The sequence below is a fragment of the Bombina bombina genome, chromosome 1 (assembly GCF_027579735.1).
Source record: "Bombina bombina isolate aBomBom1 chromosome 1, aBomBom1.pri, whole genome shotgun sequence".
NCBI lineage: Eukaryota > Metazoa > Chordata > Amphibia > Anura > Bombinatoridae > Bombina > Bombina bombina.
The window spans coordinates 892812156-892826384 of NC_069499.1; the positions used below are offsets into that span (position 1 = coordinate 892812156).

The following is a 14229-nucleotide window of genomic DNA, read 5'->3' on the forward strand; positions in this document are numbered from 1 at the left end:
TCTAATACTGAGAATTTTTTTATATGATTTTACTGTGTCTAGTACTGATTTCGAGCTGCTTTGAGATCAGTCCTTTTTAACTATTGGGAATGAGTTATATATACAATTTTTTTTTTTTTTTAAATAAGACAAATATAATAAATATTATAAAAAATAAATATAGTAAAATATTTAACATTTAACTAGGAATCAAAATCCACAATACACCCTCTAATAGCAACATAGAATCCATATATAATTACTTTGAATTTAACAAAAAAAACAAGAGGAACAAAATATCAATAATGCAAATAAATATTCTTACCTTGTTTAAAAGATATTAAACAGGAACGATTTGTACAGGTTCCTTCTGGAAAAAGTAGAACCTACAATAAAAAATATACAAACTTTATAAAGTAAACTATATTTACAGAAATTAGTATATTAAAGTGAATGTAAAGTTAAATCGTTTACCTCAAGTGAAACGATAGAAATTAAAGAATGAATGAAAGTTTAATTCATGAAACCGAGCTATTTCACTATAAACGCTACATGGATAAGAGCTGAAGCTCCGGTTGCCATTTTCATCAATTGATTGACAGATGACTCATCTGCAATCAAGTAATCACTGTCCGTCCCCGTCCCCCCTTGGCGTCCCCTTTGCACAAACGTCACTGCCTGGGGGAAACAATGATTAGTTGATTGCAGATGAGTATGTCTAAGTGTGGGAATGTGTCTGTGTGTAAGTATTTGTGTGTATGTGAGTGTGCGTGTCTTTGTGTTTGTCAGTGTCTTTCTGTGTGTGAAAGAGTGAGTGTATTTATGTGTATGTGAGAGAAAGAGTGTGTGTGTGTTAGTGTGTGAGAGAGAGAGTATGTGTGTGTGTGTTCGAGTTTGTGCTTAAGTGCTATTTTACATACGGGCCAATTTATATAGGGCCGAATGTTTCCGTGTGAACCTTAACTGGTCCGTCGCCTCTGAAGCTGTGGACATCAATCTGCCCGATCTCATGCGATCGGGTTGATTGACACCCCCTGCTAGCGGCCCCACAAATCTGCAGGGGGTGCCATTGCACAAGCAGTTCACCAGAACTGCTTGTGCAATATTAAATGCCGACAGCATACGCTGAGCTGATCATGTCGGACAGACATTTGATAAATCGACCCCATAGTGTGTACTCTGCAAAAAACATAAATTATGCTTACCTGATCATTTAATTCCCATCTGTGGGAGGAGAGCCCTCTGCTTCATTCATCACTTGTGGGAAATAAGAACCTGGCCACCAGGAGGAGGCAAAGACACCCCAGCCAAAGGTTTAAATACCTCCCCCACAGCACTCCTGGAATGTGGATTGCTGAGAGCGAACAATTGTGAGTCTCTGCCCATTCCAGAATCCAAGATACTTCCCTCATTGCTAGGGAGCTTCTCATCCCCCCTTAGTGGTTTATGTAAGCCACCAAGGTAATGTTGTCCGATTGGAATCTGATGAATTGGGATGACCCGAGAGGGGGCCAAGCTCTCAGAGCGTTGAATATCGCTCAAAGTTCCAAAATATTTATAGGTAGACTCGATTTCTCGCAAATCCATCTGCCTTGTGCCCTACTGGAACCCCAAATGGCTCCCCATCCTGATAGACTCACATCTGTGGTTACAATCTCCCAGGATGGTCACAGGAAGGATGTCCCCTGAAACAACTGCCCCGGGCGGATTCACCAAGACAGGGACTCCCTCACCGGTCTGGCCAGAGATATCTGTTGGGATAAATCTGAATGATCGCCATTCTATTGTCTCAACATGCATAACTGAAGAGGTCTGAGATGGAACCTGGTGAATGGAATGACATCTATGCTGGATACCATGAGCCCGATTATCTCCATGCACCTGGCCACAGATGTCCTGGAGGATGTCTGTAGGGCTAGACAGTTGGACGCCAGCTTGCAAAGTCTCTGGTCTGTCAAAAATATCTTCATTGCTGAAGAATCTATTATTGTACCCAGGAATTCCACCCTGTTGCTGGGGACTAATTAACTCTTTCCTTCGTCTATCTTCCACCCGTGGGACAGAAGCTCTCATGTGATCCTCTGCCAGACTGTAGGATGAAGCCTGGATCAGGATATCGTCCAGATACGGTGCCACTGCAATCCGGTTGGCTCTCGCTACTGCGAGAAGAGCTCCCAGAACCTTTGCAAAGACTCCTGGGGCGGGTCGCCAGACCAAACGGAAGGGCCACAAACTGGAAGTGCTGATCCAGGAAGGCGAACCTTAGAAATTTTAAGTGATCCTTGTGGATTGGAACATGAAGGTAAGCATCCTTCAGGTCTATAGTCGTCATGAATTGCCCCTCCTGAACCAGGGGCAAAATTGACCTGATCGTCTCCATCTTGAACGATGGAACTGACAGAAACTTGTTTAGGGCCTTTAGGTCCAGAATTGGATGAAACATGCCCTCCTTCTTTGGGACCACAAAAAGGTTTGAATAATACCCAAGACCTCTTTCTGCCGGAGGGACTGAGACGATTACCCAGAGAGATGAGAGATCCCTCACACACCCCAGGAAGGCGTCTCTCTTTTCTGGCCTTGAAGAGATGTTTGACAGGAGAAACCTGCCTCTGGGTGGATACGATTTGAAACCTATCCTGTACCCTTGGACGACGACCTCCAGGACCCCAAGGATCTGTAACATCTCACCTCCAGGCATCTGCAAAAAGAGATAGTTTGGTCCGAGGCCGCCCCTTTATGCCGATTTTGACTCGGCTGGCTTTTTGTTCTGCTTGGACTTGTTCTTGGACTTGGAGTTTGCTGGCTTCCAAGATCTCTTGGATTGCTCAGATTTTGTGGAAGGCTGCTGGCGCTGAGACTTGTCCGCATGAAAGGGACGAAAAGTAGATCCCTTAGGTTTGGCTTTCTTATCCTGAGGTAAGAAGGCACCCTTGCCACCCGGGACTGTAGATATGATAGAATCCAAGCCCGGGCCAAACAAAACCTTCCCCTTGAACGGTAGGGAAAGCAAGCTAGACTTAGACGTCATGTCAGCACACCATGATTTTAGCCACAGAGCTCTGCGGGCTAAAAGAGAAAACCCTGATGTCTTAGCATTTAGGCAAATAATCTGCATGTTAGCATCACAAATGAACGAATGCGCTACCCGTAGGGCTTGGATTCGATCCAAATCTCATTGAGGGGAGTCTCCACCTCGACCATTGCTGATAGTGCGTCAAACCAGCCACCACAGCAAATGCCGCCGCCAGTTGGACACGAACCCTGTCAGTTGGAACATCTTCCGCAACATGGACTCCATCTTTTTATCCATGGGTTCCTTGAAAGAGGAGCTATTCTCAAGCGGAATGGTCGTTCTCTTAGCGAGCGTGGAGATAGCACCATCCACCTTAGGGATGGTTCCTCACAGTTCAAGCGGCGCGTCTGGAATTGGGAAAAGCTTCTTAAAAGAAGACGAGGGAGAAAAGGGTGAACCCAGTTTCTCCCATTCATTCTTAATAATGTTCGCCATTTTGTTCGACCGGAACCTCCTCACAATATACACAGTTAATAGGCTTAGATAAAGAGGGAGTATCCTCTAACATATCAGAGTCCTCCATAGCTGGCGCATTTATTATGAACTTGATTAAATTATTAAATGTCACCTTTATATCCCAATAGCCGGGGCGCTCACCACCTCCTATGACCCGTACTACAAGAAACAACTTTCGTCTCCTCCGAACGCAGGTCAAGAGAGGAAGTTACACACCCGGTCACATGGAGTGCAATGCAGGACCGCCCCTGCACTCGAGAGAGAGACGCGCCAAAAAAAGCCCGCCTCAATCTCTCTCTAACTGTTCCACACTGACAGAGCCTCATCTCACACAAGTGCAGCAGAAACACAATAAACAATATTATACATAATAAAATCCCCCCCTGTTCCATAACCCCCTTATTATTATTATTATTCTTTATTTATAAAGCGCCAATAGATTCTGCAGCGCTGTTCATAGGTAACAAAGATAAAAGGACAGTACAATATGAGACACCAGACAAACTTTAACAAACAAATACAGGAGGAATTGGGAGCCCTGTTCCCGTGGGAACTTACAATCTAAATATATATACCCTTCCAAGGGTATCACTCTAGATTCTATACAGATAAAAGGAGTCACACTGTGACCCTGTCTTCTTGCGTTATCACACATATATATATATATATATATATATATATATATAAAATGAAACGATCTTACCAGAATCAACGCCCTTCAAGTGTGACAGGTTAGTAGCGTCGCTTCTGACATGGACTCGAGAGAAGAAAAGCAGGCAGCGAAACTTGTCAACACTGATTGCTTAAGGAGCTGTTAATATGGGTTGGGATGGTTTCCCAGAAGAACTCCCCCTGCATCTCCGGATTCTAACATTCACCCATGCTCTCACTGAGAGGCTGAAAGGACTACTTAAAACTCCAGCCCCATCGCGAAGAGTACTACCCTCCATAAAAGACTACTCCGAATCTTCCGACACTTCTTTGCCAACCTCCAGTGACAAAAGGCAAAGAATGACTGGGGGATGAAGGGAGGTATTTAAGCCTTTGGCTGGGTGTCTTTGCCTCCTCCTGGTGGCCAGGTTTTTATTTCCCACAAGTAATGAATGAAGCAGTGGACTCTCCTCCCATTAAGATGGAAGTAAATTATCCTGTGCTGTGCATGGCACAAGAGTGTTTAGGTATGGCCTGAAGGTGGCAACCCTACTTGTTACTGACTCACCAGATATGCTCTCTTTACAGGAGTTTAAGACAGTTATATGCAAGCAATGGTGCAATACCAAAATGCTGTAACATTTTCTTTGTGTACTTGTGTGTCCCTTTAAATTAAGTTGTGCACAAAATGCCTCTAACAAGATGCCCTAATGGAACAATCAAAACAAGAGTGAACTATGTCCAGTTAAAGTTATTGTAGGATTGTAAGCTAAAGAAAGATGTAGAGGCAACAAACAAAAACAAATAATACTGCATATCTTATCAAATATATATATATATATATATATATATATATATATATATATATACACAAACCAAGAAAAACATAAATAACCTGTATGATATAATGACCCAAATAGTTATGTAAGCAAAGACAGAGGGGAAATGACTCATAGCTATATGGGTACTTCTAAAGATACAAAAGAAATAGTGGACTAGTAATACACTGGACAAATAGGTACCAAACCCTTCTAAACGACACAACTCTTTCTATACTGTGTCACTTTAAGTAGAGCCAAAAAAATGAGATACAGGGAGTGCAGAATTATTAGGCAAGTTGTATTTTTGAGGATTAATTTTATTATTGAACAACAACCATGTTCTCAATGAACCCAAAAAACTCATTAATATCAAAGCTGAATAGTTTTGGAAGTAGTTTTTAGTTTGTTTTTAGTTATAGCTATTTTAGGGGGATATCTGTGTGTGCAGGTGACTATTACTGTGCATAATTATTAGGCAACTTAACAAAAAACAAATATATACCCATTTCAATTATTTATTTTTACCAGTCAAACCAATATAACATCTCAACATTCACAAATATACATTTCTGACATTCAAAAACAAAACAAAAACAAATCAGTAACCAATATAGCCACCTTTCTTTGCAAGGACACTCAAAAGCCTGCCATCCATGGATTCTGTCAGTGTTTTGATCTGTTCACCATCAACATTGCGTGCAGCAGCAACCACAGCCTCCCAGACACTGTTCAGAGAGGTGTACTGTTTTCCCTCCTTGTAAATCTCACATTTGATGATGGACCACAGGTTCTCAATGGGGTTCAGATCAGGTGAACAAGGAGGCCATGTCATTAGATTTTCTTCTTTTATACCCTTTCTTGCCAGCCATGCTGTGGAGTACTTGGACGCGTGTGATGGAGCATTGTCCTGCATGAAAATCATGTTTTTCTTGAAGGATGCAGACTTCTTCCTGTACCACTGCTTGAAGAAGGTGTCTTCCAGAAACTGGCAGTAGGACTGGGAGTTGAACTTGACTCCATCCTCAACCCGAAAAGGCCCCACAAGCTCATCTTTGATGATACCAGCCCAAACCAGTACTCCACCTCCACCTTGCTGGCGTCTGAGTCGGACTGGAGCTCTCTGCCCTTTACCAATCCAGCCACGGGCCCATCCATCTGGCCCATCAAGACTCACTCTCATTTCATCAGTCCATAAAACCTTAGAAAAATCAGTCTTGAGATATTTCTTGGCCCAGTCTTGACGTTTCAGCTTGTGTGTCTTGTTCAGTGGTGGTCGTCTTTCAGCCTTTCTTACCTTGGCCATGTCTCTGAGTATTGCACACCTTGTGCTTTTGGGCACTCCAGTGATGTTGCAGCTCTGAAATATAGCCAAACTGGTGGCAAGTGGTATCTCGGCAGCTGCACGCTTGACTTTTCTCAGTTCATGGGCAGTTATTTTGCGCCTTGGTTTTTCCACATGCTTCTTGCGACCCTGTTGACTATTTTGAATGAAACGCTTGATTGTTCGATGATCACGCTTCAGAAGCTTTGCAATTTTAAGAGTGCTGCATCCCTCTGCAAGATATCTCACTATTTTTGACTTTTCTGAGCCTGTCAAGTCCTTCTTTTGACCCATTTTGCCAAAGGAAAGGAAGTTGCCTAATAATTATGCACACCTGATATAGGGTGTTGATGTCATTAGACCACACCCCTTCTCATTACAGAGATGCACATCACCTAATATGCTTAATTGGTAGTAGGCTTTCGAGCCTATACAGCTTGGAGTAAGACAACATGCATAAAGAGGATGATGTGGTCAAAATACTCATTTGCCTAATAATTCTGCACTCCCTGTATATTTAGAGGGCACTAAAATAGCTTAAGATACCGTCAAATGTGGATACAAATCAAATGTGGATAACATATATTACTCTGTATTAATAAAAAGTACTCTATAACTGCGTATACTTCTAAACACATTTAGGGCTTATTCGAATAGGAAAGGAAACAGATATAACTTAATTCAAGCCATTTGGATAGAATGTATCAAATTTGTATATTACTTCACTCTCTTTTTAATTATTTTTTTCTCAATGTCCCCACCTCTCCAATTCTTTGGTATAGGTATGCCCCAATATTTCAAATACTGATTTGAAATATTGGGGCATACATAAAGTACTAATGAATTGGAGAGGTGGGGACAATGAGTAAAAGAACGTTTGCCTCTTAAAAGAGCTTTCCTTTTTTTTTTCCCATAGGTGGTATGTTACAATACTGATACTTGATAGAACTGCTAGTTTGCACATATATCAGTCATATATATATATATATATATATACTGTATATATATATATATATATATATATATATATATATATATATATATATACAGCGTATGCTGTCGGCATTTATCGATGTGCGGCGGACATGATCATGTCTGTCTGCACCATGATAAATTTACCCCCTAGTCTTAAAAATAAAAAACCCACCCAAAAAAGCCCCTAACTAACCCCAAAATGGTACTCCGGGGTCTCTTGATCCGATGTTATGTCCTCTTTATCCAGGCTCCTGGTGCCAGGGCACCAGCTTCACGGCAGCAGACTTTGGTGACCTCTTCCGCTGTCTCCGCTCCACAATCTTCTTTAACATCAGGGCCCATCTTCTTTCTGGGGGACGCCGGTATTCTATCTTCGTGGCGGTCTTCATGTGGTCACCGCCGCACACTGAAATTCCAGAAGCGCAGAACCCCAATATATAGGGGTACCACTTAATTTAAAATCAGCCAATAGGAATAAAGTGGTGCCCCTATATATTGGTGTGCTGCGCTTCCAGAATTTCAGTCTGTGGTGGCAACCACATGAAGAGGAGGGCTCGTAGAAGAGAGCTGAAGAAAAAAAGATGTGGAGCAGGGGCAACGAAAAAGGCTGTCAAAGTCCACCTCTGCCACGAAGATGGGCCTCCTGCGCCAGGAGCTGGGATGAAGTGGACCCGACGTTAAAAAAGATTGCGTAGTGGAGGGGCGGAAGAGGCCACCAAAGTTTTTCTCCTTGAAGATGTGCCTCCAGCGCTAGGAGCCTGGATGAAGGGAACCCAATGTCGGATCAAGAGAAGAGAAATTACCAAATGGTGAGTACCACTTTTGGGAAGTTAGGGATTTTTTGGGTGTTTTTTTATTTTTATGAATAGGAACTTTTATTTTCTATGAGTTTTTTTTTTTTAGTTAGATTTTGTTATTTTTGGGGGTGGGGAGTTACTTGTATTGTAGAGGGTGTTTTTGTAATTATTATTTTTTTATTTTTTTTAAAAGAGCTGCTCACTTTAGGATCACTTTTAGCTGATCAATGCCTACAAAAGCCCCCTTAAAAGAGCTATTGTAATTTATTTTAGCGTTTAGTTTTTTTTTTGTTTTGGGTGGGTATTTTATTTTATGGGGCATGTAGTTTAGTGTTAGGTATAATGATTTTCTTTTGGATACTATAGCTAAGTTTTTTTTTTTTTGGAACCTAGCTTTTTTTTTATTTTTTGTAACTTAGTGGGGTTAGTTTAGAGGGGGGGTTAGGTGTTAGGTTAGTATGTATTTGGGGTATGTCGCGGCATAGGGGTTAATAGATATTTTATTAGTGTAGTGTTAGTTTGCGATAGTGGGGTACTTCAGTTTAGGTGTATTAGATTTAGTGGTTAGGCACACAGCAGTTATATTTCAATGGATCCTTTACTGTACATCACCAATATGGGTGATGATGCTGTGTGTTGTTTATAGCCAGCATTGCTGACTAATAACATGTATAGTAAACACCTCTCGTCAATGCCACTATTTCGGTAGCTTGGAATATTTCCACAGGCTCGCTCAACATAGCTGCGGATCCCTTGCAATATTCCTCAGTGTGCCTTTACGTAATACAATTTTTAGAGCTAAATTGCATGAAAAAGTGGCAAAACAATTAATGAAAATATATTGCAAAGTTGTCTTACTAAGCATAAACAGTGTTTACTGTATCTTTAAAGGAAAGGGAGTTATAAAGAGGCTTGCATACAACAATAAGGAATAGGACTACATTTGTGAAATTGATATTCCGTTTACTTCCTGAAGGGGAAATGTAGCAACAGGACCATCTGGAAATGGCATGTAGCAATCACTTTCTGTTAATGTGTATTTCTAAGTCACACTTTCACTGTTGCGATTGTCCCTATCAGCAAAATCATCTTTAAAACTGGCCTTTGAAACGGGATTGTAAATTTGTCAGTTTCAAATCCATCCTGATTACAGCTAAACCATCTGAATGCCATATATATGTAGACATAATGGACATACTGTGCACATTTGCTCAGTCACTATATTGGCACTTTTAATATTTTAAAAGTATTGTTTTTCTTTTCTTCAATATTTCCTTTTTATTGATTTTGAAAGCACTGTTTTCTGCTTTGGCGTGATCTACAGTACATCCTAAAACAAGAAGAAGACTATGGGTTTCTATTCAAAGAAATTATGTCGTCTTCTAAAACTGTAACTGTAAAACATGAATCCACTCAATTGCAATATCGTAGCTGCAAAGATGATATTCAAATGAGATCATTCCTTAGTGAACATGTTTTTTAAAGGAAACAAGCTTTGGTGACCAGGATTCCAAATTAAATCACTCATTTGTTAGCGTCCAAACATATTCATTATGTTGCATTCTACAGTTATTGCACCTAAATTATTGAAACCCCTTTCATGAAAGCGCAATCCCGTTTAGAAGTTCAATAATGTAGGTCTCCCTAAATTTCCTGATTTTTTTTAAGAACACTATAAAAAGTACTTCCCAGAAGCATAAAGTGGTTTAAAACATAACACTGCTCAGCAGCTGCCAATAAGGAGCTGATTTTGTAAAATTTTTGGACTGGCGAGATTCTATATTACGCCTTGTCAGTATTATGAGGTTCCTCAGCAATTGTTTTAAAGTCTATTTTACCTTGAGAACTGTGTATCTCATTAAGGGAAGTTCACTAATATGTTTTACGGTATATTAAAGGACCAGTAAATACAGTAGATTTGCATAATCAACAAATGCATGATAAAAAGACAATGCAATAGCACTTAGGGGCCTATTTATTATGTGTCTGTCCGACATTATCTAATCAGCGGATCAGGTCCGACAGACATCGATGAATGTGGACAGCAATACACTCTCCGCATTCAGCATTGCGCCAGCAGCTCTTGTGAGCTGCTGGTGCAACGCTGCCCCCTGCAGATTCGCGGCAAATCGGCCGCTAGATGGGAGGTGTGAATCAACCCGATCATATTCAATCAGGTTGAATTGCGGCGATGTCTGTCCGCCTCCTCAGAGCAGGCGGGCAGATTATGGAGCAGAGGTCTTTAGACCGCTGCTTCATAACTGGTGTTTCTGTCGAGTCTGAAGGCTCACCAGAAACACGGGGCTTAAAGCTCCATACAGAGCTTGATAGATATGCCCCTTAGTCTAAACTTTAAAGGGACAGTCTAGTCAAATATAAACTTGCATGATTCAGATAGGCTATGCAATTTTAAACAACTTTCCAATTTACTTTTGTCATCAAATTTGCTTTGTTCCCTTGGCGGTATTTTTGAAAAGCTAAACCTAGGTAGACTCAAACTGAATTCTAAATCTTTGAAAACCGCCTCTTAGCTCAGAGCATTTTGAAAGTTTTTCACAGTTAGACTGTGCTAGTTCATGTGTGTTATATAGATAACATTGTGCTCGCTCCCATGGAGTTATTTAGGAATCTGCACTGAATGGCTAAACTGCATTTCTGTCAAAAGCACTGCGATAAAGGGGGCTTAGATACATGGTAATCACAGAGGTAAAACATATATTCATATAACTGTGTTGGTTATGCAAAACTGGGGAATGGGTAATAAAGGGATTATCTATATTTTTAAACAATAATAATTCTGGTGTAGACTGTCCCTTTAAATGAGTAGTAGATTTTTTACTGACAAATTTCAAAGTTATGCCTATTTCCACTCCCCCTCATGTGACAGCCATCAGCCAATCACAAATGCATATATGTATATTCTGTGAGTTCTTGCACATGCTCAGTAGGAGCTGGTGACTCAAAAAGTGTAAATATAAAAAGACTGTGAACATTTTATTAATGGAAGTAAATTGGAAAGTTATTTAAAACTGCTGCTCTGAGTCATTAACGTTTAATTTTGACTTTAGTGTCCCTTTAAGGAGAGACGCTTACTTTACAATATAATGCTCTGTCAAATAAACTGATGATTTCTCTCTATGCCGACAAGTTTTCTAGAATTGCACCCATTGCTTCACTCTGTTTCATATCTATCTAATATATAAACAGAAACACAAATAACAGCTACACCTCTCTACACCTCTCTGCAAACTCAGGGGTGGTAAATGAAAGTTCCGAAAAAAGGTTAATTGAACTGTGTAAACTCTATACCAGATATATCCTCCCTTACTAGTGGAGTCTCTCACAGTTGACTCCACGTGTTTAATACAAGAAAAGTGTGTTAAGTAGGGGGCGCCACAAGCAATCTGGATTTTCTAAACTTCTTATTTAGCTTGGTTTTAAATTTAGTTCAGTAAGGAACAAATTTGCGGCTAGTTTTCCTTTTTTCTAATAGTTAGGAGTTGTCGAACATTAAGAGGCCCATTTAACAAGCTCCGTATGGATCTTGTGGGCCCGTGTTTCTGGCGAGTCTTCAGACTCGCCAGAAACAGCAGTTATGAAGCAGAGGGTCTAAAGACCGCTGCAACATAACCCTGTCCGCCTGCTCTGAGCAGGCGGACAGGAATCGCCACAATTCAACACGATCGAGTACGATCGGGTTGATTGACACCTCCCTGCTGGCAGCCGCGAGTCTGCAGGGGGCGGCGTTGCACCAGCATCTCTTGTGAGCTGCTGGTGCAATGCTGAATACGGAGAGCGTATTGCTCTCCGCATTCAGCGAGGTCTTGCGGACCTGATCCACACTGTCGGAACAGGTCCGCAAGACCTTTGATACATAGGCCTCTAAGTGTGGATTAGGAAGGTTTGATAACAGGCTCTGTGTTCTTGATATTAAATTGTTTAATATTAAATCTCTTTATCTAGTGATGGTGTACATGTGATGTGCAAAAGATGTGAAGGAGAAAAAAGGACTGTTGATAATTCTACGTCTAATTTTAATTCTACGTCTTATTTTTATATAATTTTAAAATGAAAAAAAAACTATTTTGGATCAATTTTTTATACGGGTGATGATATATTGGCTGGTGTTAGACAATCTTATAATGTGAGCTAGTGTTAGATGATCTTTCAATATAGTGGTGGTCATAATTCTATCACAATTTTTTTGTTTGTGTGAGTGATGTTTTTTTATTAAATGTAGCCCCAGATTCTATTAAGAGTTAAAGAGGTTCAAAATGGGGTGAATCAATTTGTGAATGTGATCAAAATTAAGTAATGAGTACAGGATTAAGAAATAAATTAAACATTTAATAAATGACAGTTTAAATAGTTCAATTTCCTATACCTATTACTAAATGCAGTTATAGTTCTGAGAAAAGGAAAAAAATTTCAGTATAATAATATTGTTTCCTTATAAAAAGACACCGGTGTCCTAACAGCAAATAAATTAAAAATATTAAAATAGTAAGCTAAACACATAGAAAATGCTTAAACCAAGTTAATTATAAAACAAGTTGGTTATTTTCAGTGTACAAGATGTATAACTTCATATACAATTTTGGCCGTATTTGCAAAAATATTGGAAATGTAATGATTGTTGCAATAAAGCGCTTTGTACATATATATTATTGCTCAGTCTCTGTTTTGCAAACAGTACTTTTGTAGCAAACAGTAATTTTGTAGCCAGTAGAACAGATAATAATAGAACGCCACATTTGTTGCAGATTTAAGATGTTTTACAGTTCCGTTCATTTCTAAGGTGATTTAAAGTTGTCAGAGTTCCGTTTACTTATCAGTGGCTTTACTTCACCTGATATAAAATCCTGTGTGACACTACCTTATTGTGTTTCGGAGGATCTTTTAATCCTTTTTTTTGTTTGTTGCGGCGTCTCTAGCCGTTAGGTTTCTGTATCCAAATTCGTATCTTGGTTACATGAGCTTCATTGACCAATAGGGGCAAGATGGTGGTTCCTGAGTGCGCGCACTTCTTGAATTAGTTTCTATGTTCTTTGCTCCTACCGCTATTCCCCCAAGTCCCTCCGTATATTCAATATAATATGGCAGGTGTTTTGGTTGCAGCGGTCCTGGGAGATAATTGTAGCAGTCTCCCAGGACCACTGCAACCAAAACACCTGATCTACTGGCTACAAAATTACTGTTTGCTAGTACAAAACTACTAGTACTAAAAAACAGAGACTGAGCAATAATATATATGTACAAAGCGCTTTACTGCAACAATCATTACGTTTCCAATATTTTTGCAAATACAGCAAATTGTATATGAAGTTATACATCTTGTACACTGAAAATAACCAACTTGTTTTATAATTAACCCTTTGAGTGCTAAGCACTTTCCCACCTGGGTGCTAAGCTTTTTTAGTTTGTTTTTTTTTTAGATTTTTTTTTAGATTTTTTAAAATATATATTTTTTTAACTTTTTTTTTTTCTTTCAGATCCCCAAGACTTACACTGTTGGAAAGGTTAGGCGATCTAACAGCATGCTCCCTGCTCCTATGGAGCCCCCAGATCTCCATCAAGGTGGGAGAGTGCTAGCGACGGCTCTGAGCCGTTGTTAGCACCAGAGTGGGAAACTCTGCAATGGCTCAGAGCCGTCGTTAGCACTCAAGGGGTTAACTTGGTTTAAGCCAAGCTAACTTTTAGCATATCAAGCATTTTGTATGTGTTTAGCTTACTATTTTAATATTTTTAATTTATTTGCTGTTAGGACACCGGTGTCTTTTTATAAGGGAACAATATTATCATACTGAAATTTTTTTCCTTTTCTCAGAACTATAACTGCATTTAGTAATAGGTATAGGAAATTGAACTATTTAAACTGTCATTTATTAAATTTTGAATTTGTTTCTTAATCCTGTACTCATTGCTTAATTTTGATCACATTCACAAATTGATTCACCCCATTTTGAACCTCTTTAACTCTTAATAGAATCTGGGGCTACATTTAATAAAATGACATAAACATCACTCACACAAACTCAAAAAAAAATAATTAATTGTGATAGAATTATCACCACCACTATATTGAAAGATCATCTAACACTAGCTCACATTATAAGATTTTCTAACACCAGCCAATATATCATCACCCGTATGAAA

General features: G+C 39.7%; 1 protein-coding gene across 2 annotated transcripts in view; it reads right to left on the reverse strand.

Moving 5' to 3' along the window:
- LPCAT2 (lysophosphatidylcholine acyltransferase 2) overlaps positions 1 to 14229 on the reverse strand; it is a 272374-nt gene that overhangs the window by 146988 nt on the left and 111157 nt on the right. For both annotated transcript variants that reach the window (XM_053699568.1, XM_053699567.1), the window contains exon 6: positions 305 to 365. In XM_053699568.1, the coding sequence (XP_053555543.1) occupies positions 305 to 365 (61 nt within the window). The remainder of the gene's footprint in view (positions 1 to 304; positions 366 to 14229) is intronic.